Source organism: Mercenaria mercenaria, chromosome 8 (assembly GCF_021730395.1).
Source record: "Mercenaria mercenaria strain notata chromosome 8, MADL_Memer_1, whole genome shotgun sequence".
Lineage (NCBI taxonomy): Eukaryota > Metazoa > Mollusca > Bivalvia > Venerida > Veneridae > Mercenaria > Mercenaria mercenaria.
Window position 1 is genome coordinate 68,894,518 of NC_069368.1, and position 27,750 is coordinate 68,922,267.

At 33.2% G+C, this 27,750-nt stretch overlaps 1 protein-coding gene across 1 annotated transcript; it reads left to right on the forward strand.

The window, feature by feature from the left end:
* LOC123566169 (stabilizer of axonemal microtubules 2-like) lies at positions 1–27,579 on the forward strand. The gene is made up of 6 exons (XM_045360066.2): positions 1–206; positions 4,866–5,039; positions 12,488–12,600; positions 18,944–19,030; positions 19,896–20,582; positions 23,376–27,579. The coding sequence occupies exons 1-6, from the start codon at positions 169–171 to the stop codon at positions 23,684–23,686; spliced, it is 1,410 nt and encodes a 469-aa protein (XP_045216001.1). The 5' UTR covers positions 1–168; the 3' UTR covers positions 23,687–27,579.
* Positions 27,580–27,750: the final 171 nt, after the last annotated feature.

Sequence of the window (27,750 nt, forward strand, 5' to 3'; positions counted from 1 at the left end):
TCCGGTAATACACCTCCATCTTGGATAAACATCTCAACCAAGTGCTTGACAACGCATGTTTTCTCCTTCAAAACTTGATTAAATCTGAAATTGCTTATCTGATTTTGGCCTCAGGTTAAGATAAACAACCTAATTGAATACTGGTCTGAAATAATTATAATCTGAAGGATGTCAAAGCGTTGTATTTGTGAAATATGCACTTGCGGGTAAGTTTTTTTTATACTTTTTAATTTTTGTTTACCACTGTTTACAGTTTAAGAGAAATAAATTTGTAATTATTTGGTAAAATGGTAATCGATTTTGAATGAAAGATAAAAGAAGTATAAATATATGTCAGTCAGCATTGACACCAACATATGTCATTAAATTAAACCTCGCAGTAGGAGAAAATACAAATAGATCTACATCCAAAGTGTACTTCCCAAATACCAGTTCAGAGGAAGACATTAATATGCTTCCATGTTGAAGGTATGCCCATATGAATTTACACTAAACTTTTGTTAAACCCTACTGTAACCTTAATCAGTGTATTATACACTTAATGCATGGTTACATCCTTGGTGTGAATTAATGTTTGTGCAGTTCTGGTTGTGTGTGTGTGTGTGGGGGGGGGGGGGGGGGGGGGCAAAAGTTAAAAAGAAAAACTACGACTAAGATTAAAAACATAGATATACAGCAGATTAAAAGGTAACAGTTGCCAGCTGCTCAGTGACCATGAATATAAAATCAGTCTTGGGCTGGATTATATGTGTAAGTGTAGACCATTCCAAGAATGTATTGTTCTTGGAAAAAGGAGTTAGAATGGTATATAAGGCTGTTCAATCAAGTAATTTGTGTTCTTTATAGATATGAGGTGGTTATAGTCAACTGTAATAAAGACTAAAAAAATAGCCCACCAACTGAACCCTAGATGTTAGCAGGGCTGTTGAAAATGGTAGATATAAATCTACAAATCACTACATAATGTTCCAAACTTTTCAGTGTACTACTTGCTGCTACCTATGCATTACAACTGCTCTCATGGTATTTAAATTTTGTGAGACCAAAATGTACAACATTAACGTACACCCACTTCGAAAGATGATTATGTGTCTTGCTCATGAAATTATTTTAAAACTTCTGAGGGTCAGTTAAATTTTACATTTTCATAAGAAGTGTTGTATCATGTAGGATGCTATAGTGCAAAATTAGAATTAACTCCCTTTACTATTCATTTCTTCCCGTATAAGTACCATGAAAATAGCATCAGCAGGTTTGAGATAAAAACCATTCTTCAGAACAAAGAAATTAATTAAGGATCCAAATTGTTTCTTGCTATGTTTAAATACTATTATAACAATCAAACTTTTCATGACACACCTCAGGTTTCTACCTTCTTCAGTGTTGCACATATAGGATATTTTAGATATTATTTTAAATATTTTTTCCATATGGATATATAGGATTTTTGACAATGCAAGTGATATGCTTAAATTCATGTAATAAATTTGGTTCAGATGTCACAGCCTCCCTTTGGGAAGTTTCTTTAACTTGTATTTTTTTTTTTGTAATTTATATTTTATTTCTTCTTTAACTTGTAATTTGTGCACTAGGGTTTGAGAGAACCAGACCTCAGAACTGTTCTGTCTTGGTCTAGATTTTAGAGAGCTTAGTTAACCTTTATGTTTCTGCAATATAAGACATTTTTGCTCACCTATTCAAAGAGCAAGTACTAAGAGCTATTGCACTCACCTCTATGCTGTTCTTGACTTGGCTTCCACACCCTGTTAAGTTTTTGTATACGACAAATTGGAATGGATTGAAACTTCACACATGCAGTGCAAAGTTTCATAACTCTTGTTTTGCCTTTTTTTTTTTTTACAAAAGTATGCCCCTTTTTGGACTTAGCAATTATTGTTGGATACGTTTTTTTGTATGTATGTGTATGTATGTGGTATCTCAGTACTAATGGCAATAAATTTAATCTAATCACACACTTGTCCGCTGAGGTGAACTGACATGCATTGTATATGTATCATAACTCTGTTTTGCATGTTTACAAAATTATGGCCTTTTTTTTAACTTTAGTGCTCATTCAGTTATCTTTCTTAATTGTGATAAGGCTGAGAATAGTTGAGTGTTGCTGACAGCTCTTGTTTAGTGACCTGTTATTGCAGGCGTCCCACAAGAGGTTGTTTGAAATAATTCATATATGTTGAAATGTCATTTGCAAACACTGGTAAACATACTTTAGACAGATTCTTTTGTGTGTGATCATTTATACAAACTTGTATATATACAAGGAAGAGCCGGGACCCAAGCAAGGATCCAAGTGAAAATGGAGAAGAGACTGGTATGAGCTTTGAATTTGTTCAGTTTAGGATTACAGATTGAAGCTGATTTACTGAAAGAAGGTATTTTATCAGGAAAATCTGACCCCTACCATGCCCAGACCTCAAGGCCAGTCAAGTATATAAGCACTATTAGTTCACAAATCTTCAAGCTGTCTTTTTAAAGTATGGATTTTCACCAAAGCTTTTTCATTAGATCTTAAGCTATGTAATTCCTGATATTTCCCCTGTTTTAGGCATTTGCACAGAACTTTTAATACCGGAGTGTGTATCTGGTGCTACATGTAGGACTTGCCTTAGATTAAAAATATTTATTTTCATGAAATACCTTTTAGTTGTGTTTAAAATTTTTCTTCGGTAGGCTTGTGAAAAAAGCCAAAGTTGTTTAGATCATGCAAACCTGTTTGAAGAAAGATGTAGATTTAGTTACTGTTAAGCATCCTTGCTGTTGGAATCCTTGTATCTTCAGAGAGTGCTGTCAGCAATCTTTCTGGTTTATGTAAATAATACTTAAAAAGTTCTTATTTGAATGTAGATCTGTTCAGATAAAGCATAATAAGTCGAGTATTAAATCATCTCAATATATAATAATCTATAACTTAAAGAATATTGAGATTTAGATTTGACAAAGCCATTCAATCAATAATTTCTCCTACACTTTGTTTACCTGCAATGGTGCTTTAAAGTCTGAATTTCATTTAAAAGGGCTTTATAATTAATGGTTTAGTTTATATCAGTTTATATTTGGTGTTTTCTCTTAAAATGCAGTATAAATTGTCACTTGAAGACAATTTTTTAAAGTTTTTGTCACACAAATATGCCACACCCTCTTATAAAAATTAGCATAATAGTATTATGCTAATTTTTATAACAGGGTGTAGCATATTTGTTAATTTGAAACATATTGCAGAACCATGATCATATAAACTTCAGAGTAATTCAGACCTCAGAGAAATACCTGACTTTACATGCATCTTCTCTAACCAAATTCTTCTTGACAATGTATTAACTATTATTAGCTCCTTTTGCAATAATATTAAAGACTGAGTGATGTTCTCCTGCAAAAGCACACATTTTACTTTGAGCTTAAATTCAATTTTGAAATACTTGAAATCAGTTTACAAAGTAAAGAACTTTGGTACAGAGTTCACGGAAGAAGCACCACATCTGGTATTGTATTTGAAGGTAATTAATTACAATTTGCAATGTAATTGTAATTTAATTAATTACATTGCTAAATTCCATGTAATGGTAATTGTAATTTAATTGAATATTTCTCAATGTAATTGTAATTTAATTAATTACATTTTAAAGTAATTGACCCCAGGTCTGCATAATACATTAAATTACAATACATTAGATTAATGTATTATGATAATACATTACAATGATGATTAAGTTTTCTTATTGTGCAGTATATTTTATGGAACTTAGTCTGTAAAGTAACATTTTAAAGAAAAAACATTGAATTGTGTTTCATGTAATGTGTTTGTCTGCACAAACAAAGTCCTAGAATTAAATTTACGATGAAATATTTGCACAAAAGTAAAGTAAGGTATACTATATGAACCATAACTCAGTGTTATGAAAAAGCTGCAAGAACAACAATTTATATTAGAGCAGCTTCATGACATGTTAATTTCAAAATAATAGTTCATAGAAAATGTGAGTTATAAGCAAAGCCATCCATTGGACGAGGCAATAATAAGTAGTTGAATTGATAATCTTTGCAGTACTTGAACTATTAGAATAACTCTGCTTATGGGACTTTCTTCCTTTGGGAATTAAGGAGTTAATCTAGGGGAAAGAATGTACCGCTCCAGATGCTTTGTAATGACTAAAGTTCCTAACTTTATTTTTTGATCAGGTTGAAGTTTATTATAATACATGTCTTCAAAAGTTAATTTAACTGTAAACAGTTGAACCTGCTTTAGCTGTCACCTCACTCACCTGTATTATAGAGTCACTTGCATTAAGCAGTCAGTCAGCTGACTTTCTCAGTTTATTTTTTGTTCTAATTTCAACTACTTTGTGTGATTCCCTTGGCTGGCTGTTTAAGAGAAACTTAATGTAAGTTTCTAGGATTACTCTAGACAAAAAGACTGGAAAAATTCTTGAGTTTACAATAAATGTTTCAGAAAGTGATGACTTAAAGTCCATTTACATTCTTACAAAATGTATCAACCCTGCATTTCTACTTGAATGTAGTTGAAGGCACATGGCCAATGTGCACTACAAAGAAACTCTGTGCACACATTTTTTTTTTCAACATATTGATTTAAAAAACATTTTTAGTTTTGATTTGGTAAATGTTAGAAGTATATATGATAACTTAAAAAAAGTATTTTGTCATTATTTTTTCCCAAAGGAGATACAAACTTTGGAACATGGATGAACAGAGAGAGAGAATTTGGCTTGTGTCACACTCTGCATGGATCCAAACTTACTTTACATCCAGTGAAATGATAAGGCGGGATCTTCGAAATAATGTGACATTTTCAAATAATTATAACAATGTGTATATAATGTTTTCAGGAGGCACAGATGTCCTCATGCACCCACCAATCATTTGGGACAGGGTGAAGGACCATGTAAGCTGACAGAGTATTCACAGGTGTACAAGCCACACCCACTGGCTCCCCGTGAAACGTTCAAACCACATCAACAACCAATGCAAGGTGGAGAATTCATGGATAAAACCACACAGAGGTAAAAACTATCAATTATTTCTATCAGCTGTTATTACATTCTGGGAATTTGTCAAATCAGGTCAACATTAAAAATTAATTCATTAAAATTCCCATTTCATCTGCAGATTATTCTTAAAAAGTTTGAATGAGCAAGGGCTGCTAGAAAACATTACTACTCAAAACCACGAATTAGTGACACTATTTTAGCTTGACTATACAAAGTATATTGAGAGTTATCCTACATTGTACTAACATTAGTGTCAGTGTCCTTGTCCAGATTCTAGGTAAAAGGCCTGATGCACTAACTCTTTATCTATTTTAAAGAAAATGAAAATATTTTTATACAGACTATAAATAGATGTTCCACATCATCACACACATCATATTAGACATGTTCCCTAACTTTGGCACCAGTATTTTATGAATCATGCATTCTTCTTCATTAGAATTTCAGTTTTAAAGTTTTGATCTATTTTCATTCTGCCTCTATACTACTGACTGGCTGTAAAGTAGTTGTTCTTTTTCATAATTGTTCGCATCATATGAGACAAGGTCCATAACTCATGCACAGTAAACCCTGATAGAAGCAGGCTTCTATAAAATCTGAAAAATTGATGTCTTAATATGAGCCGTGCCATGAGAAAACCAACATAGTGGGTTTGCGACCAGCATGGATCCAGACCAGCCTGCGCATCTGCGCAGTCTGGTCAGGATCCATGCTGTTCGCTAACAGTTTCTCCAATTCCAATAGGCTTTAAAAGCGAACAGCATGGAGCCTGACCAGACTGCACAGATGCGCAGGCTGGTCTGGATCCATGCTGGTCGCATACCCACTATGTTGGTTTTCTCATGGCACGGCTCATATTATAAGACTAGTTTTCGGTAAAAGAATAAATCCTAGTGAAAGGATATTAAAGAAGGACATTTCAGCTAGGGATAAAAAGATACATGCACTTTTTAAAGATACTCAGTTTTTAAGAAATCAATGCAGTACCTGTATATGACAATGGAATTGATCGGTGAAGGGTGTTGAACTGTTCAAAAATGCCCTGAAAAGTGCTCATATAATCTTCATTTCTGGATATATTTTGATTAGATTTGAAAATATGATAGATAAGAACATATTGAAAGTGTATACTTAAATTACATTGCTCAAAATTGCCCCGAAAAGTACTTTAATATCTTCATTTCTGGTCCTTTTTTGCCGATATTTGAAAATACGATAGAAAAGAAATGTATTCAATGTTAATACTTTTATTACTGGTACAGATTCAAGAACTTTACCATTATTTATTTACCACTTTTAAGGTAACATCACTATCAGTAAAAGGGTCCAGCATGTTAAACAAAATTAATCAATACTACTGGTTGATATTACTCACAATTCACATTCCCACCAACAAATTAAAAACAATTACATAATACTCTTTAAACTATAATGCACTGTAGGTCAAGGTTACACTTGGAGGTTAAAAGTCAAGAGGGCTTTTTTCCTGACCAGTCTGTAATTTAACCATCCATTAAGGTATTTTAATATTAACTGGCACAAATTTGTTCCCCATAACAAGAAAATGTGTCTTGCACATCTTTCAGACCCTAAGCTGAAGGTCAGGTCACACTTGGAGGTCAAAAGGTTAACATGATTTTAGAAGATCTGTTTTGTATTGTCAAGAAATCTGACATCTATTGATGAATTACAATATTACTTGGCACAAATATTTCCCATAATCAGATGTGTCATGCACTACAGAGACCTAACTCAAAGGACAAGGTTTAAATTTGAGGTCAAAGGTCCATATTTTATTTTTTTCCTGGCCAGTTCGTAACTTCTGAAATCCATCAAGGTATTTCAATATTACTTGGCACAAGTGTTCCACATTATAAGATGATTGCACCTGGATCCCTAGCACAAAAGTTAGATCACACATTAAGGTTTCGATGGAGGCCTTGAGAAACAAAAATCAAACAACAACAAATCATAGAAAGAAAGAGTTGTTTGACATGAAAATTGAACAGCATGTAAAACATGTATATTACTTTACGAAACAAGTGTCAGTATACTGATATAAACATTGAATTCCGGAAAAGGGCTGCCTAAAGGGGCTCCACTTCCGGACAGTTAAACGCCTTTAAAAACTCACCATTTTCAAGGAACAGTTACACATGTTCGTTTTGATGCATTTGCAATAGCGTGCGAGTGGTGAAATTTCGCATAACAAGGTGGAACACAGTTTTCAGCAATTGTTTATCATTATTTCTTTACATATGGCATTCATTTTCAAAGGGAGACAACTGTTCCCGATTATTTTAAGTACAAATGGCATTCATTTTCAAAGGGAAACAACTTTTTCCAGTTATTTTAAGTAATCTTTGAGAAAAAGTTGTCTCCCTTTGAAAATGAATGCCATTTGTACAGAAAAAAAAGATAAACAATTGCTGAAAACTATGTTCCACCTTGTTACGTGAAATTTCACCACTCGCACGCTATTGCAAATGCATCAAAACAAACATGTGTAACAGTTCTTTGAAAATGGTGAGTTTTTAAAGGTGTTTAACTGTCCGGAAGTGGAGCCCCTTTAGGCAGCCCTTTTCCGGAATTCAATGTTTATATAAGTATACTGACACTTGTTTCGTAAAGCAATATACATGTTTTACATGCTCTTCAATTTTCATGTCAAACAACTCTTTCTTTCTATAATTTGGTGTTGTTTGATTTTGTTTCTCAAGGCCTCCATCGAAACCTTAAGTAGCAATTTTGTTTCCTTTCTGGTCCATAACTTTGTCATCTGATCCAATTTTAATATTACTTGGCACAGATGTTCCTCATAATAAGAGAACTTTTTATGTGCAAACCCATACCCCTATGATATCTCACTTATAGGTCATTAGGTCAATAAGGTTTTTTTTTTCCTATCTGAATCATTAATGTCATCCATATTACAAATGTTCCCCATAATGAGACAAAATGTCCCTTAAAGGGCCAAAATTTGCTATTTTGGCTTGTGAACATGATAGAGACCACACTTTGCAATCAATTTTAATCCAACTTGCACACAACTTGTATTGGCATAATATCTCAGTTCCTTTTGAAAATTGGCCAGATCCAATCATGGGTTCCAGAGTTATGACACCTTAAAGGGCCAACATTTGCTATTTTGGCCTTTGCAGCCGTATAGAGACTTCATTTGTAATTTGATTTGTTAATTTTTACCTTGTGAACAGGATAGAAGTTCAAGTTACATTTTATATTTTATTTTAACATAACTTACACACAACTTAAATCACAGTAAGATCTCTGTTCCTTTCGAAAACAGGCTAGATTCCCTCATGGGTTCTAGAGTTACTACCCTGGAAAGGGGCAAAATTTTCTGTTTTGGCTCTTTCAGCCATATAGCCTAAGGTTTCATTTCTGCTTTGATTTGATACAAACTTGGACAGAATGTTTATCTGGATGATCTCCAGGCCAAGTTCGAAACTTGGTCATGTGGGGTCAAAAACTAGGTCACTCATTCAAATCAAAGGAAAAGCTTGTGAACACTCTAGAGGCCATATTTATGATCCTATCTTTATGAAACTTGGTAAGAATGTTTATCTTGATGATTACTAGGTCAGGTTTGAAACTGGGTCATGTGGGCTCAAAAACTAGGTCACCACTCAAATCAAAAGAAAAGCTTGTTAACACTGTAGAGGCCACAGTTATGACCCTATCTTCATGAAACTAGGTCAGAATGTTTATCTTGATGACTCCAAGGCCATGTTTAACAGGTGAGCGATATAGGGTCATCTTGACCCTCTTGTATTATATATTTCACCTTTTTGTTTGTTGTTTTGTTATTGAATGAAATGTTCACTGTTTATCAACATTAAAATGGAACTTAGTGAAGTTTTTATGTGCACAGTTTATAGAGCTGTGTCAGGTCATGCATATTACTGAAAGTAGTCTGGCAACATACAATTCGAAAGGTACTACACAGATTTTTTTTCTGCCTGTTCATATTTACTTGTGAAATACAAGCCAATTATATCATATGTGAAGAACTGAGAGTACTTTTACAGTATTTATTGAACACTCTCGTCTATGCCGATGACATTGATCTAAAAGTATAAACATTTAATCAGAATTAAAAAAGATTATCCTATAATAACCAGTATAGTACATTTATATGTCAGTGAGACAGGACATGTTAATAGTATGAGATCCCCTGCAAGCGAGGCCCGGTCGTCCCCGAAAATTGTCTGCTGTCTAACTTGGGCAATTCTTACCTAATTTTTACCAAACTTGGTCACAATGTTAATGGGCATAATGTCTCTGCTAGCATCGATAACCAGCTAGATCCTCTAAGTACCGTTAAAATTGGCAGTGTCTTATATTCTTTGCACCCCTTAAGAACATTTAAATGGATACAGTTTTTTAAATTCTCAAAACCTGGCCAATCTTTCATCAGAAGTAAATGGACCAAAATTTTGTTACCATAACACTTTTTTGTGCCAGTATTTAATGAATGATCAAGAATATGACTTCCTGATAATCTTATTCTTAAAAACTTATTGATCTTTTGAATTTTTTTGTTTACCCTTATCATGCTAGACACGATTGATTCTGACTTTTGCGACCAGTGCAGATCATGATCAGTTTGCACATCCTTGCAGTCTGATCATGATCGGCACTGTTTGCCATTCAGTCAGTATCTTTTTGGTATGCACCCCTTTTAACAGTTAATGGTACTGTCAAAACTGAAAGATGGACAAGTTCATTATAGAAATTTAGCAGGGTAAGGGTTAAACAGGGGTGTAAAATTCCACTCGCCCGCTCGCATTGGCGAGTTTAAGTCTGGATAGGACGAGTGGATCTCGCTGTATACTCGACCGGTCGGGCGAGTGGTTTTTACGTCGTAGCTTTAATGAAATTCAGAAATTACATCTTGAAAAACGTCAACAAACTTTGAGAAAGTTCAGTTGCTACTTTGATTGACTGGAATTTACCCGCGAATCGTAAAGATATCAAAACGTCATGCCGGTAATTTTCCATTCTGAGAGCACGTGCGACCTATCGTAATATCAAATTTACATCTCCGTTACTTTTGTTTATCGACACGTACATAAAAATCGCGCGTAGTGCATTCATTTTTTAACATTATCGCTTCAGTTTTACAACATCGCTTGAAAAGTAATACAATTTGAATTCTACTAAGATTTCAATAAAATATCGACGGAAATGTAAGCAAATTTGTATGAAAACGGTCGAATTTTAATATAATCATCTGTTAAATTTCAAACAGCGCGATCTTAATTACTGATTTCTTTCTAAGAGAAAATAAGTGATACATACTATGGGCATAAAATTCGGACTTTTGACCAGAAAGAACAAAAAACAATTAAAAAATCTTAAATAATGAAAAAGCGGCAGTAATTTAAATACATTGAGTAAAACGATTTTTTTGGTAAAAAGGTTTCTGTTAGTGTGGCGGAATAGGGTACATGACCTCGCGGACGTAAATAGAAATGTGGTTTTAAAATAAAACAAAATGATGTTGTTGCGGTTTTTAATAAGTTTTAAATGAATTTTTGTACATGTATTTTTTTTATATAAAATATTCTTCTCAAACGATGAGGACAAATAGTTCCCATGGCGCGAAAACTGTAATATGACGTAATGCCATGACAATCTCGTGCAACAATACCGCTTTGATTTCCACCGAAAATGTCATGATACCGACACACTTCTTTTAGCTCTTTGAGAGGATGTTAATTGATGATTAATACAGGCCAATTACTTAGTTTTTCAACAGAATAATTACCGATGATCGTCAACTTTTTTTTTCGTTTTCAAGACGGGTAGGTGGATGATGATTATTGTGTCCATATTTTTAGGAAGCTTTTCAAAATAATTATTTTTCGGGAAATAAGTCTTGAGAAAATGAAAATAACTGATGTTTAATACTTTCCTGACACTTTGGGAAACTATGGTAGAGGTTAGACTGTGATTATTTTTACTATCGATGCAGTTATTATGGAGAGCAACTTGATGGTGGAGATGACAAAATTAGTGAAAGAAAAATGTCTGGTGTGAAAAGGAAATTAAAGAGTAACAAAAATGAATAATCAAAAAGGAAACGTAGTGTACGAGCTATGTGTTATGTTTGAAATTTGCTTGTTGTACATAATACTCCTTCCATAAAACGTGACAGTATTAAAAATGTCAATTATTAGGGCGAGTGACTGTCCACTATGGGCGAGTAGATTTTACTAGCTACTAGTCCTGCAGGGCGAGTGGTGTGAAAAAGAATTTTACACCCCTGCGGGTTAGAAACTGAAAAGAGCTCCAGGACATACTGACCCTGTTTTTTAATACTGAAGCCTCTGTCTGACTTTATGGTTTTATGATGTACCATTTGGATCAAAATTCTACTTCACGTGCACATTTCAAAATATACTTGCAACAATAAAAGTATATATAATGCATACGCATGGTAAATATATTATATATGTTCATGTAATTAACTAAAAATATTGTTGAAATGTATGCCAGAGGTTCAGCCAGGGAACTCTGGTAGACCTCAGAGATGTGAAAGAATATGATTACTTGTATATTGAAGAAGTCAGGATATCAGTAACTTGTAAAGAACAAGTTAATACAGTTACTGACTGCAGTAACATACCCAAATATTGTTGAAAAAGTATGAGAAATTAGAAAAAGATGGAACAGCTGTACACCACAAAAATGTATTGACCCAAATGTTGCTTGTTTTATGGCATTGGCATTAGATTAATAACTGGATTAAGCCGATTATAGTTTTTATTGATTTCAGCTGATTGATTTTTCTGCCGGTAGCAATATCATTAAGAAGCTTTTGATAAAAATTCTTTTGTAACAAAGCATGTATAAAAAGCCGGTATAAAATTCTTGTATATCTTTTCATTAAAGTCTCTGATTTGAGACGTGCAACCCTATAGCTATCATTCGAGAGGTTGTTTATTGATAAGATTTTGCTCGATTGACACACTTATAATAAAAATTTATTGCAAAGTTAAATGATTACAAAGTATTTTCAAGTAGATGTATATTGTGTTTACTTAGTTACAGTCATATAAATAGTCTGTATGAATTTTGTTAAATTTTATCGTTTGTAAAATTTGAACTAGTCGGAAATAAAAGTCAGGAAAATTTGTGTTACCATTAGAATTTGGATAAACTTGAAAGATTCAGCATTCATTCTCATATTGTGAAGAACAAGTGTTTGGATAACTCTGATTATTTGGATAAATTTAGTTTTAGAGTCTAAGAAGATCTCTTCCCCTAAGTTTACTTTTCTTATAACTGCTGTAAACTGCAAGGAATTTTAAGGAAAAACTTGGAATCATTGTTGGTAATTCAAAGACGGCGAAGATCATGAGCCTTAACAAGTATGAGCCATTGCCCCCAATCAATGATGGTTGGAATACTGACAACGAATTAACTAATTACAGGGCTGATTACCATGCACATCCTTTGGAGCGTCCATTTGTACACAAACCTGATGAGTACGTCCCACCTCAGGGAGAATTTGCAAACCAGACATCCTACAAACAAGAATACGTAGGTAAGGATGAAAAATGATTATTGGTCATATTTTTGGTGTGAATTTTTGTAAAATGGTTTATTTAAAAAAGGTATATGCCAAAGGATTTCGTTAAAAGTATTGCTGGGATATTCTTTTCTAACATACACGCTTATTTTTCAATAATTGTTTTTGCTTATGACAACCATCAATAACATTTTGTACATTGAATATGTTTTTGTATGTTCTTTGTTGACATGGGCATCTTTTTCCTAACATCTAGAAAAAACTTTAGGAGTTTCATGATGATGGCTAAGAACTGATGCCTTTACACTGGTGTAATTTGTGGCCACCATGGCCAAGTGGTTAACATTGCTGACTTCGAATCACTTGACCCTTATTGATGTGGGTTTGAAACCTTGTGTTGGATGTAGAGTTCTTCATGTAAAGTAGTCATTCAGCTGGCTTGTAAACAGAAGGTCAATGGTTCTACCCAGGTGCCTGAAACTATGCAGGCAAGGGTTTCCTCCACCATAAAAAATGGAAACATCACCATATGACGTAAATTGTGTCAGTCTGACTTTTAAACAAAAACAAACAAAAAAATCTTAACAGGTTAAACTGAAAGAAAATACATTTGTTCAAACTTTCTTTCACTTGGAAACACTAGATTATAAACATTCCATCACATGAATTTTGCTATAACTGAAAATATTGTATCTGGTGTTCACTTGAAAAAAGATACTTTGTTCTGACATTGAAAAAAACAAAATAACCTTCTGTGTGAGAAATTGAGGCAAAATAATCATATTTCAATTGTACTTTTAATTTGCCAGATTCAAGACCAAAATTAAAGCAGTTTATCATTTTTTTTTTCTGTGATTTATTGAAATATTAGAGTGAAATATTTCTGCTGTTTTAACAGTGTAAAATATTACATATTTTCACTAATATAGAACTAAAAATTGGTATAATTTGGTCAAAATCGTTGGAAAGACATGAAATGAAAATTTCCTTCTTTTACGTGTAAGATCAAAATATGTTCACTTGTAAACACAAGATCTTAAATTTTTTACTGGTGACTTAAATTTGCCACTCAGGAATATATATATATATATATATATATATATATATATATATATATATATATAAAATAGAAAATATTAAAAGTTACTCCTGGACAAGTATATAATAAATAAAAAAGAAAAACATCCAATGGGTTTCCTCTATCTGTATTTCTGTCCACCTACCGGTTTCATATCATAATCATCAGGGCAGACATATAAACATATATATATAATAGAAAATATTAAAAGTTACTCCTGGACAAGTATATAATAAATAAAAAAGAAAAACATCCAATGGGTTTCCCCTGTCTGTATTTCTGTCCACCTACCGGTTTCATATGTCTGCCCTGATGATTATGATATGAAACCGGTAGGTGGACAGAAATACAGATAGAGGAAACCCATTGGATGTTTTTCTTTTTTATTTATTATATATATATATATATATATATATATATATATATATATATATGATGTTCAGTCAGTGAAAGAATTTACAAACAAACAAGTATCCTCTGTACTTGAACTGTAGTCCCGCAAAGACTATTCAAGAATTACATTGCAGATTTTTTGTAACCAATTTACAAATGAAAAAGCTGTTAATAAAAAAAAATGAATAAAAAGTTTGTCAAGGCTTGTGTACAGTGTCACAAATGTTCAGTTTTACAATTCAATTAATACTTTACTGTTTAGAACACTACAAGTAAAACTTACTAGCACCAGAGCAGAAAGAAAATAAAACACTGTACATGTTATACCCTACACCCAGGTATACTATAAGAACCATGGTCATGAATGGGAAAATGCACTGACCCATTTCAGTAGCGCATTTCTCATATTATACGTGCATTTTGTTAAATGGTTACGGTACTATGCATATTGAACAAGTGGTAATTATCTTTCATCATGCACCGGTCACATTATCTCAATATTTCATATCACAGAGACAGTCTCTGCATAATTTATGCTTTCATCAACGTTCTAGATAAAACTTTGATGAACTTCCCTTATCAATTTCTGGTCTAGACAACATGGCCATGTGCACAATCATGTTAGGCGAATGTAAACAAACAGAAACAGAATATTAATTATTCACAGGTATTACAATAAATCTCGAACTGATGAAGGAAGTTGCCGGAACAGAATTTATCAGCAAAATACATTGATTGATAATAAAAAAACTGTCATGCAGGGCCTTAAGATTTGGACAACTTACCCCATGAAAATCAGTTTATTAACTTTTATGAAGAGAAAAACTTTTATTTTTTTAGGGGTGCAATTTAAGTAGGCTGGATTGATATCTCTAAATGAAGAAATTCAATTTTTGTACCCCCCGACAACAAAGTTGTAAGGGGGGGTATACTGGTTTCAGGTTGTCTGTCTGTCCGTCTGTCTGTCTGTCTGTCTGTCTGTCTGTCTGTCCGTAGACGCAATCTTGTGCGCACCATCTCTCCTTATCCCCTTGACAGAATTTAATGAAACTTCGTACAAGTGATCAGTACCAACAGTAGTTGTGCATGGGGCATGTTAGGTTCTTTCAGAAAAAAAATTTGCAGAGTTATGGGACTTTGTTTTTTTGTTACTATACTATATACATAGACACAATCTTGTGCGCACCATCTCTCCTCATCCCCTTGACACAATTTGATGAAACTTCACACAAGTGATCAGTACCAACAGTAGTTGTGCATGGGGCATGTTAGGTTCTTTCAGCGACAAAATTTGCAGAGTTATGGGACTTTGTTTTTTTGTTACTTTACTATATACATAGACACAATCTTGTGCGCACCATCTCTCCTCATCCCCTTGACACAATTTAATGAAACTTCACACAAGTGATCAGTAACAACAGTAGTTGTGCATGGGGCATGTCAGGGCCCACACTGGGCTGAAAAAAGTTGGAGCCACCTTTTTTCTCGGGAACGGTAGGGAGGGTGCTGGAGAGGTTTCCCTTCCTGTGGCGCGTTGAAAATTTTTGTTACTTCCCATAAGCAAATGGTGATATTCTAGCTATATAGGGGGACTTTTGAATGAAAGTGGGTATACCTCTAAAGCAAGTTTTGTATTTTAAAATGTTGTTGGATATTTGAAGCAACCTGTCTGAAATATTTTTCCATTACAGCTTCTTTTTGTTGTGGGCCTACTATGTAAATGCATGGCCCGGGGGCTGTGTTTTTGGTGCTCTGTGCTTCCGAGAAATCTACCCTGATACAGGATTACATTTCAAATCCATTCCTAACTTTTAAAGACATTCAAAAAACTTGGCAAACACCTTTACTAATTACTTACTAAGATCACAGACACGGATCCAGTGTATTTTTATTTTTTTTTATTAATATAAAAAAACAACCTTTTTTCACACAAATTTTATATGCTTTCTATATGTTAGTCAAATGGAAAAAAAAAATGATGACAAAAATCCGGTCACAGTGTTGTGTATGATATTGTGACCGGATTTTTTGTCATCATTTTTTTTTCATTTGACTAACATATAAAAAGTATATTTGTGTGAAAAAAAAAGGATGTTTATATTAAACAAAAAATACACTGGACCCGTGCCTGTGACTAAGATACTGTCTGACGGTGGCGCCAACGTTAAAAAATTCATCAAACCATTCATTATTTTGCCGATTTATTTATTAATTATTTGATCCATGGAAATTAAAGGCATCAATCATTTAATCTGCCGTAATGACAACAAAACAAAAAGATTATTTTAACCGATAATCGGTTGCTAATTGATTGCAAATTGCATCTTCTCGCGTGTCAAGATGTTTATTACACATTGTTGTATGTAAAAGTAAACGCAGACTGGGTAGTACTATCCCGAAATAAGTTAATTTTATAAGGTAATATTATCGGAACCAGTCAACTGTTTTTTAACATAATTTCTCAGAGGTTACGATTTAGAACGTCTGAAACAAAATGGCGGTCCAAATTACGAACATTTTTTCATTTTCGCCACTCGCGATTTTTCTTCGCCACTTTCATCGCAGATTCGCCAAATGGCTCGAGTGGCGAACGACAGCGTGGGCCCTGCATGTTAGGTTCTTTCAGAAAAAAAATTTGCAGAGTTATGGGACTTTGTTTTTTTGTTATTTTACTATATACATAGACACAATCTTGTGCGCACCATCTCTCCTCATCCCCTGAACACAATTTAATGAAACTTCACACAAGTGATCAGTAACAAAAGTAGTTGTGCATGGGGCATGTTAGGTTCTTTCAGCGACAAAAATTGCAGAGTTATGGGACTTTGTTTCTTGTTAACATACTATGTACATACAGTCTGCAATATGCAATCTTGTGCGTGCCTAATCTACCAAACACTTACACACAATTTAATGAAACTTGACACAAGTGTTCAGTTCCAACCCTAGTTGTGCATGGTGCATGTTACATTCTTTTAGATAAATATTCTGCATAGTTGTGGGACTTTGTTTTTTGTTACTATACTGTATACAAACAGTCTATATACATACAGTCCACATAATTATGCAATCTTGTGTGCGTCAAATTGCAATGTACTGTGTCAGTGCATGCGGGGGGTACATTCATCACCTTTAGTGATAGCTCTAGTTCACCTTAGTTCACAGTGAGAGTAGCTTTAAAAAAAGAAATTTGTAAATTTTCAATAATTTAATATTCAATATTGAAATAAAGTTTTGTTGCTATGTATTAAGGTATGAAGTCAATATAGTATTATGAGAAAAAAGTAAAGTTATTGAATGAAGTCAGTATTTTCTACAACACACAAGAAGTCTTTGTGGTAATGATTTCCTCAGTGTGAAAAGAGCATTCTAGTTCATATTGAAAATAATCTGAAATTGTATAGCGAGACATTGCTTTCAAAAGAATCAATTTAACCATATGAAATCAATAGACTTGTTCATTTAACCTTACAAGAAATGTAATGTACACCCTACATGTAGTTCTTAATGTATACGTCATATCAATTTATTTAAAATTTAAAGGCTTTTTGTTTATAAAACAGCGTTTCTTTTAAGAATGTTAATTAGTAAGCTTCAAAAATGAATGAAAAAATCAACCAGATTTAGCAGTTGACAGAAATTACCATAGAAGGTAGACATGCATATACAGTGTCTTTTATGTATTTTTTGTAAGATAATAAAATGTTAATATACTGTCTAATATTGATTTATCATTTTGATTAAAATATTTTTTTGGCAGTGGACAATACAATCAGTGGTACAAAATCCAAATCTTCTTTCATTTTTGTCCCAATTATGTCACATTTTCTTATCTCAAAAACCTTACAAGATTTTTGCCGATTTAATATTTGCTATGTTAATCAGTCCATCTTACAAAGCATTACAATGATAAAATGCTTCAAGACGATTTTACAAATGAAATTTATTTTGCCCGTTTATGTTAATAGGCCGTAGTTTACTTAAAGGATTGGGTGCGATAGGTTTTACCTGTACATAGAGAGAAAGGGTAAAATTGTTTACTTTGATAAACTATTGTATGTACATATTTATTGGTTTCTATTTACTGTCTCTATGGCTCAGGGTTTCGTTGGTGTATTGAATATCAGGCTTAATGAACCAAGGGAGAGTAATCAGTTTTGAATATCGAATTTCTATAAATTTACCATTAATGTTAATCAGTAGAAATGTTGAAGATCTTCTGATTTGATTGCTATATAGTAGAATATGTTACAAATTTAAGAATTAAAAGATTGGCATGTTTAGAGAAAGTTTGATTAATTTCAACTTCTTAAATAAAAAGAATTTTATCAGTATAATGTGAGTGTAAAAACATGAATTTCAGTATTAGGTTATGCCATGAACTATATAAATTATCATCTTCAAAAATTACAAATTGCATTCTTTAAAATTGTGAGTTGTAAACTGCTCTTCTTATAGATGTTTAACATCTTTTAGAATTAAAAAAAGGTCAGTCATTATAAATATATATAAGACTTGCGTTTTGTAAACATTGTTTAGGTCAAGAATCTAACATGAAAAATCACATACATTATGCAGATTTTTTAATCTCCTACCAGTTATCACAGTTATGGTACCAAATTAAGATCTGACAGATATAATTTCTGAAATCCAGATTTGTTTCGCAAACATTTATGTACAAATCTATCCTTGAAATGTATTCTTGATATCTTGGTTGCTTCAAATTACACCAAATGAGATTCTGTTTCAAGAAGATTGTTTTCATCTTTAAAACTTCAAAATCCATGAACTTATGTCCTCAAAAAACAGCTTAAGAAGCATGAAATTCTATGCCAGTGAAATCAAATTAATTCCCAGTGATCTAACATTCAAATAAATCCTTTTCAGGAAAACAAGGAGCTCCTGCTAGAGCTATAAGAAATGAAGGCCAGAGGCAGATTCCCGCCAAATTTGAAGGCGAGCCCACATACAAAAGTAAGTACATGTAAAGAGGTGCAGGGATAGAGCTTTAGGAGTTCGAATCGATGTGAGACTTGAATTTAACTGGGGTCACTACAGACCCTTTCTAAGGCATGTGTACAGGTCAAAAGTCTAATAAGCCCACATCGAACATATAATGGATGTTAATCACTATCTTTAGTTTGTACTGATACAGAACAAGGGCATTCCACCTTTTAATCAATCAATTACACCACCAGTCCACATAAGCGAAGATATATGTAACAAATGACACACTTGCTACCAGGTTTTGAAAAGCAAAAAAATACATGAGTGCCTAGGTGAGAGGTGTGGAAGTATTTAAAAGCAGTGTGATGGAAAAGGTCTAAAATTTATCAAACAACCGGATAATAATTCACATAAACTTGGCAATGAGTATGTAAGGCTTGAGCCTTTCACTAAGAACCAATTTCCAGAGAAGAAACCTCTTTCCATAATGTCTCTAATTCTAAACCTTTAGTCTGCTCTGCCTTTGCTACCAGTGCAGACCATGCAGTCTGATCATTTTCATCTCTGTTCGCCATTCAGTTAACTGGTATCTTTGTTAAGCACCCCTTGTAACAGTTAATGGTATTGTCCAAATTGAAAGATGGACAAGTTCGTTATAGAACTTTAGCAGGGTAAGGGTTAATATCCTAAAAACAGTAAGCTGAAAGATGTCCTATAATGATAATCCAGGGTCCTGGATGCTTGATTGTTTCAAAAGATTGATATATCTAAGTATTGTTTGCAAAGATATTTTATGTACGAGAGAGAATTGGCAGAAGCAGTGCTATATTTCACCATCAAATGTTATAGTAAATGCATAGTTTTCACACATTTTGTTTTTGCTGTTTTTTAGCTGACTACAGGAAATGGGATGCCGCTGGAAGGCAGCAGCCATATGGTATGCAGGCTGCATGGGAACCACCACATACCAAGTTTGAAGGCCAGACAACTTTCCAGAATGATTACAGGAGAAATGAGATTCCTCCTCGACATAATTATAAGCCCAACGAGGGTGCAAGATTATCTGACGCACCATTTGAAGGAAGAACAATTCACCAAGATGCATACATTCAGCATGCTATTCCACCAAGATATATGAAAGAGAAGGAGCAATATCGACCCTCTGGAGTTCAGTTTGATGGCACTACAACATTCAAGCGAGATTATAAGGGGGCACAAGGAGAGCCAACACACAGTTTCAAGCCTGAAGGTAAAGCATTCCAGTCAGATGCTCGATTTGAGGATGGTACAACACAGAAAGATGATTACAAGAAATGGCCAATGGAGAGACCTTACATTCACCCTCATGAGCAGTATGTTAAGCCTGCGGGCGAGATGGAAAAGAATACAACGCACAATGCTACATACAGACCAATGCCGCTGCAACGAGTTGCCGCCATGCGGCCAGTGTCTGCAAAGAAAGCAAGTGCTCCATTCGATGGCACAACAATGTACAACTCTGACTATATAAAAAAGTATGGAGAAAGAGCACAGATGCCAAGACAGGCAGACTATGTACCTAATAATGCTCCATTTGAAGGTAAAGTTGTTTACTTATTTTTATATTCAGATTTTAAATATGAATACTAGAAGAATAATTTTTATGTAGCAGCGCCCTCACTCCGCTTCAAGGTATTGGAGTTAGGGCCTATTGGGAGGGGAGTTTCATGTCATTTCGAAGAAAAAAGGAAATAAAGGGAAATTTAAGAAAGGTTATTTTCTGGTAAGTACAGAGAAATTCTGCTTGCTTGAGCACCAATGACTTTAGTATCCCGACTCACTTGATGTATACCAGGTTACCTTAGTTGTGTGGAGCATCAGCCCGCTTGAGCATGACACACAGACCCTGTGAAGTAATTTAGTCTTTGTTTATTTTAGTGAAGTTTTTGTATGTAAGCTGGTATCTCTATAACCACTCATGGGAATGAATTGAAACTTCACATACTTTTTCACTGTTATAAACTGACTTACACTGCACAGGTTCCAGAACTCTTTTTTTTAATTTTTACATAATTATGCCCCTTTTTCAGCTTAGAAATTTATTGGTTAAGGTTTTATATGTAAGGTGGTATCTCAGTACCCACTAATGGGAATGGATTGAAACAACATACACTTGTTCACTGTCATGATTTGACATGCATTGCACAAGTTCCATAGCTCTACTTTGTATTTGTACAAAATTATGCCCCTTTTTGACTTAGCAGTTTTTGGTTTTGGGTAAGTTTTTGTATGTAAGCTGGTATCTCAATACCTAGTAATGGGAATGGATTGAAACTTCACATACTTGTTCACTGTCATGACCTGACATGTAATGCATAGGTTACATAACTGTACTTTGCATTTTCACAAAATTATGCCCCTTTTTTGACTTACCAGTTTTTGGTTAAGTTTGGGTATGTAAGCTGGTATCTCAGTACCCGCTAATGGGAATGGATTGAAACTTCACACAATTGTCCATTGTCATGAACTGATATGCATTGTACAGGTTCCATAACCCTGTTTTGCAATTTTACAAAATTAGTACCCTTTTTCAACTTTTATTTTCATTCATCTAACAAGGCCGTTGAATAGTGGAGCATTGCTGTCCTCTGACAGCTCTTGTTCATCTGGCTCTGTCCCCTATTTCCAGAGTTATTGCCCTGAAATAGTCAAAATGCACATTTTCACCTTGTGACGGGTCTATCTCGAAAAGTGTTTCATATAAATTGATCAAACTTTGCATGAGTCTTTATCATGATATAAACTTGTGCACCTTTTAATATTTGTCTGCTACCGCCCCCTATTTCCAGAGTTATGGCCCCTGAAATAGTAAAAAAAGCACATTTTCACCTTCTGACACGCCTAGCTCAAAATGTATTTGATATAAATTTATGAGAACTTGCATTAGTCTTTATCATGATATAAATTTGAGCCTCTCTTATTTTTTGGCTGGCCTCATTCCTGTTTTTAAAGTTATGGCCACAGAAATAGCCAAAATGCACATTTTTACCTAATGACGTGCTTAGCTCAAAAAGCATTTGATGTAAATTCATGAAGCCTTGCATGAGTCTTCATCATGATGTGACCTTGCACACTTGGCATTCTTCTTGAGAATCCTAATGCTTATTACAGAGTTATGGCTCTTGATATAGCCGAAATAGTGGATTTTTTTTGTTTTTGAAGCTCATAGCTCAAGAAGTATATGGCCTAGAATTATGAATCTTTTTTATAAAATAATTGTTGAGGCTATTCCTCCTTACGACTACAAACATTTGAATTATTGCTCCCTATTTGTAACAAATGTATCAATATGGGGCACTCCCTGTGTCCTACAGGCACATTCTAGTTTTTAATGGCAAACTAATAGTCTATTAGTTTAGATGTCAAAATTATTCATATTAAACATTGATAGAGTAAATGGGCTAATACAAAATTTTCACGCATTATTAAGTGGGAGTAAAATAATTTTTTTCATGTATATCATTGTTTGTTTGCCAATATATGAGCCGATAGAAAGATTATTTATTGAGGAAATAATTAACCCTTACCCACCTATATTTCTATAATGAACTTGTCCATCTTTCAATTTGGACAGTACCATTAACTGTGAAAAGGAGTGCATACCAAAAAAATACTGACTGAATGGCGACTAGAGCAGAGCATTATCAGACTGCACAAATATGCAGGCTGATCATGATCTGCACGGGTGGCAGTGGCAGAATCAGCCGTGTTCAGCATGATAAGGGTTAAGAAATTGTCCTTTATAGGATTAAACCAACTTGAGATGATATTTAAATGCCTTATTTGACAACTATTTTACTGGTGAGAGACTGCTATGTTCTCAATGTGTCTAAGACAGAAAATAATACATATCAGTCTGTCAGATATCATATCAGGTTGTATTCTACTACTATGTGTTTTATTTCATGCTTCTTTATCAAATCCTGTATTATACCATATATCATATGTCGCATCACGTCATGTCACATATTGTATCATGTAATTATTGTCTTCATCTCAGCACAAATTATTAATGGTGGACACCTGTCTTTATGTGAATGCACATATCCATTTTTTGCTCTGATGTGACGGTATATCATATATTACTATTAGGTTATTTAACATTGTTCTGTACAATACGGAGATATATTTGGACAATTATCCTATGAAAGAACTATATTGGACGAGCCTCTAGGGTACGAGTCCAAATATATCTTGTATTGTACAGTACAATGTTAAATAACCTTTTTATTCTATATCTATTTATTTTAGTTCAAATTGAAAAAGATTCACGGAATATTGTATTTTTGCCTTTTCTGTATTCTAACAGAAAATTCTAATGTTGTTATTTCAGGCAATTCTACATACAAGGGTCACTACAAACCTCATGCTCTTCAGCCTAACAGATCATTCCGTCCTGATAACACTGCCTTCCAGAGCGACGCCCGCTTTGATGACCACACCCTTTACAGACAAGATTACGTGCCCAAACCAATACATGTTTGCGAAGCAGCTGGAATTGATCAGCCAACATCTCGCTTCCAGTTTGCCAGTCTAGATAGCAGAGGTCATAGGCAGTACCAGCCGGTGCAGACCAGCATAAGTCCATTACAATCGCGTAGCCCTATGCAATCCCAGCAGAGACTAGCAATGTCTGTTGCGTAATAACTATGTCATGTAGATATTTGTCGTTGACAAGGTGTTTAAAAGCTTCAATGTCTGTCTAAATACGAAAATCTTGATTACTTTAATGACTGATCATGTGTCTGCTGATTTATTAGTGCCAAATATAAGAAATTAATTTAAAAAAAGAATTACAGCATAGAAATTGATGAGTATTTTGTGGTGCAATGAGGATTTGCATTTTAACCCCCTTTTTGCTACTAATTAATAATTCCTTTCTCATTATATGGTCAAATGTTTTGTTATAACAAAATAAGATTAAAGTGATTGAAAAATGACCAGATTTAGGGGGCATTTTGTTGAGAAAATCTACAGTCTTAATCACCTAAAATGCTGCCTTAATGCTTACTTCACTGCTGTTAGAATATATACATGATGCAAATAATGATCCGTCCATTTCGACCTTTAATGGTCAAATAAGGCAAGTATGGTTCTAGGTCAGGTGAATATTTATACTTGATTTATCAGTTTTTTATCATTTTTCAGTATGTGTCATTTTGTTATTTGCAATTTCTCATAAAAGGTGTCATCAAGATTACAAACTGCGTTTGGAAGCTTGAATGCAAACTGTCCCCTTTTTTTAAAAACTTTCTCATCAATAAAGATTATCAGTATTTGGTATTTTGATGTAATGACTGCTGATATTAATTAACATAGGCAAAAGTAGAAATTTTATTATTTTCAAAAAGCTATGAGTATTATAAAAAGATGAGAGCACCAAAAATTACGCTTATACAGATATGTTTTTAATTGTTCTGAAACTGCTTTGAATCAACAATGTTCTGTGATTTTTGTTATTGTAAGAATAAATAATACTGCTGCTTTAAAACTGTTACTAAAAAAAAAGTGCAGTGTCATTTTTATGCTGAATAGTGTTTTTCTCTATTTCAGCATGTATAATGCATGTTTCTGCCATTCACAATAAATTTAACTCTTTAAAAAATGTTTTATGATTTGTGACAAATGGAAGAATTTGAGATAGGTAGCTATTTCAAAGAAACGTGATTGACATAGAACATGTACTATGAAATCTAATTATTCCTGGTTGATGTCATGGTTTCATATAATGGTAAAATTTAATCCAAAGAAACAGATAATATAAAATTTTCATTTTTTATCTTTGACTTTTGAAAACCATGAATTCATATATAGCAGGTTGTGGAAATTGCAAAATTTTATGCTCACAAATTCAAATGGTCATACAGTATGTAAAGTTATGATGTTGTTCCTTTTTTTGACCGATTTTCTTTTTATGCAGATTTCTTTCATACTAAGCAGTATTGAGATTTATCAGGAAATATGCCTAAAAATACCTTAAAGTAATTTACCAAACCAAATTGTCAGTATTACATGTTGCACATCGATCAAGATGACCAAATCTAATATACTGGTACTTTTAATGGTACTTCACAATGTTTTAGAATTAAAAAAAAAAAGACAATTTAGTGAATTTTTTCTTGCTATTAACTATTCAAAAAGCACCTTAATGCCATTATTTTCTGTGGTTAGTTTTAATAAAAAGCAGGGGGAAATCTAATTAGATATCCTCTGTGCTCAAACACCTCAAAATGAATATACATTTACACTTAGTTCATTTCATTTCATAGGTATCAATATATACCAATTGACTAAAGATTCATAGATTTTGACAAGATTTTATTTCTGTTCTGACGTTAATAATGTATAGTGCACTAGGATACGTAGAATTAGATTTTTCTGTCTTCTGTAGCGTAATAATCGGCATATTTTGCAAAAGAATTTTATTTATACAGATGTTAACTTTATTATATGTTTTCATGATTTTTACCTGTTTATTTTTTTGTGCTGCTATTTTTACACAAATCTGTGACTCGTTTTAAGCCGAGACTGTGATATTTATTTGTAAAATCACACTTGTTGTGTATATGTGTTAAAGCGCCTTAAATGTGAAAGAAAAATGGCTTTAATTTCTGCACTTATACTTTGTATGTTAATTGTCATAAACCCATTTTAGGTCCATCATTTTAATGTTTCATTGTACGCATTTTTGAATTTTCGTAAAACGTTGCATAATGAGCCATTGTAAAAGCATGGACTTAGATGTAACAAAGAATTTTCCTGCATTTTTAGACTGACCTTTACAGATAAATCATGACAGATCGAGATAGCATGGTCATTTGTAGGAAAATACATTTATTTCTAGTTTATAACTCTGTAAAATTACAGGACTGTTCTCCACCGAATTTTAAGCCTCATTCTGAATTCACATTGATAATGAGCTGTAAGTCATTACTGTGTGAGACCCTTCCAGGATATATACCGGAGACAGAATATATTAATCAAAAGATGTTTGATTGATAAAACTCTTTTGGCCTTAATTGCGTATTCTAATATGCTTGTTTCTGTTAAAACACGCTTACGCTTAAATGACACGTTAACATGCGATGACATCAATCTTTTTGTTGCGAGCAAGAAAGAGCGCTACTATATTTTTTCTACTGTTTTAGATAAAGGGCATATTAGAATCGAAATAATGTATAGAAAAATCGTGTTTTGCTTAAATTAATACACTCAAAATCGGTAATACGTCGGCAGAATAATTCACTCGAACTACGCCCTCCTGAAATTATTCCGCGAACATATAATCTCTTGTCATGTATTGATAACGTTAAAACACGGTTTTTCTATACACTATTTCTTAAATGAATTCATTCATTTCTATCAGCAGAGAGCAGTATTGATGTTTAGTCTACTTTGGAATAAGACCATTATTATAGACCAATAAGAGTAATGATTGATTGGTAAATTAAGACAGCTTTAAGATTCTATTTTACAAGCCTTTACAGATACTAGATGATGTTCTTTAAATAAAAATTCAGTTAAAAAAAGAATCACAGCTAAAACACATCTTAATTTTGGCAAGGCTCAAAAGAGCAACATTTCTTTTCAGGTTTTAAAACTAGAAAAGAGTTATGTCTCTTTCATTTTGCTTTGCTCATCATTCAGTCATGTTATTACCTATATATTGTAGTGTATTTAATTGCTTTCAGGAATTCTAATGATATTGCCTTTTATAGTGCTTATTTTATATGTTTTCATTTTAGAATAAAAAAAAGCCATTCTGCACTGTCATATTATTATGTTCACCAGGAGATAATGTACTTGGCAGCAGAGATAGTAAACGATTGCATAAGATTTGTAAATTGATTCGATTTTTTTTTATGAAAGTGAGTTTATATCTTTGTGCCATTAATTGTTATTTACACTCTAAAAGAATATGAATACTAAATTTTCATTTTAATTGCCTATTCGTTAAGAAAATGTTTAATTAATGAAAGTTTTAAAAGTTAACAAAAATTTAAATGCATTTGTCCTTGATTCTATTTTTAACCCTTATCATGCTGGACATGATTGATTCTGCCTTTGCGACCATTGTAGTCTGCACTGTTTGCTATTCAGTCAGTATTGTTTGGGTAAACACCCCTTTTCACAGTTAATGGTACTGTCCAAATTGAAGGATGGACAAGTTCATTATAGAAATTTAGCAAGGTAAGGGTTAATGTATAATGATATCAAGACAAAATCTGTATACTGGTGTAGTTTGTATTATCATATACATTGAGGATTTTTAGCAAATACATCTGAAAAACCACGCTTAGCATGTTTAGATTTTTAAAGTAGATTAACTAAAAAAGTTAAATTTCCATTAATTTTTGTTATTACAACTGCTGTTGGTTAAACTGGAATGAGAGAATTCGGAGTAAGTTACTCTGAGTTTGTTTTGCATTAATATGTATATATAATTCATATTGTAGAAATTTCATGTTGAAATTGTCTTTTCCTGGTTTTTCTGTAAAAATCAGGTTTATGTAGAAATAAAAAGAGTATCTATCTAATCTCTTGTCTCATGTTTTTCTAAATTATGTAAGAATGTGCAAAGCCTACTTTCTCAAAATGGCAGTTGTGTTTGCATACAGACTTTCTTTTCTTTTGATGCATTTAGCATTTTTCACTCTTTTTCTGTGAAGTTAAACAATGAATTAGCATCATACTTTAAGTAGTTTATC

Coding starts and splice junctions, on each gene's coding strand:
- LOC123566169 (XM_045360066.2), top strand. CDS start 169: ATGTCAAAGCGTTGTATTTGTGAAATATGCACTTGCGG. Junction 207..4,865: donor TGTGAAATATGCACTTGCGG/GTAAGTTTTTTT, acceptor TAATGTTTTCAG/GAGGCACAGATGTCCTCATG. Junction 12,601..18,943: donor CTACAAACAAGAATACGTAG/GTAAGGATGAAA, acceptor AATCCTTTTCAG/GAAAACAAGGAGCTCCTGCT.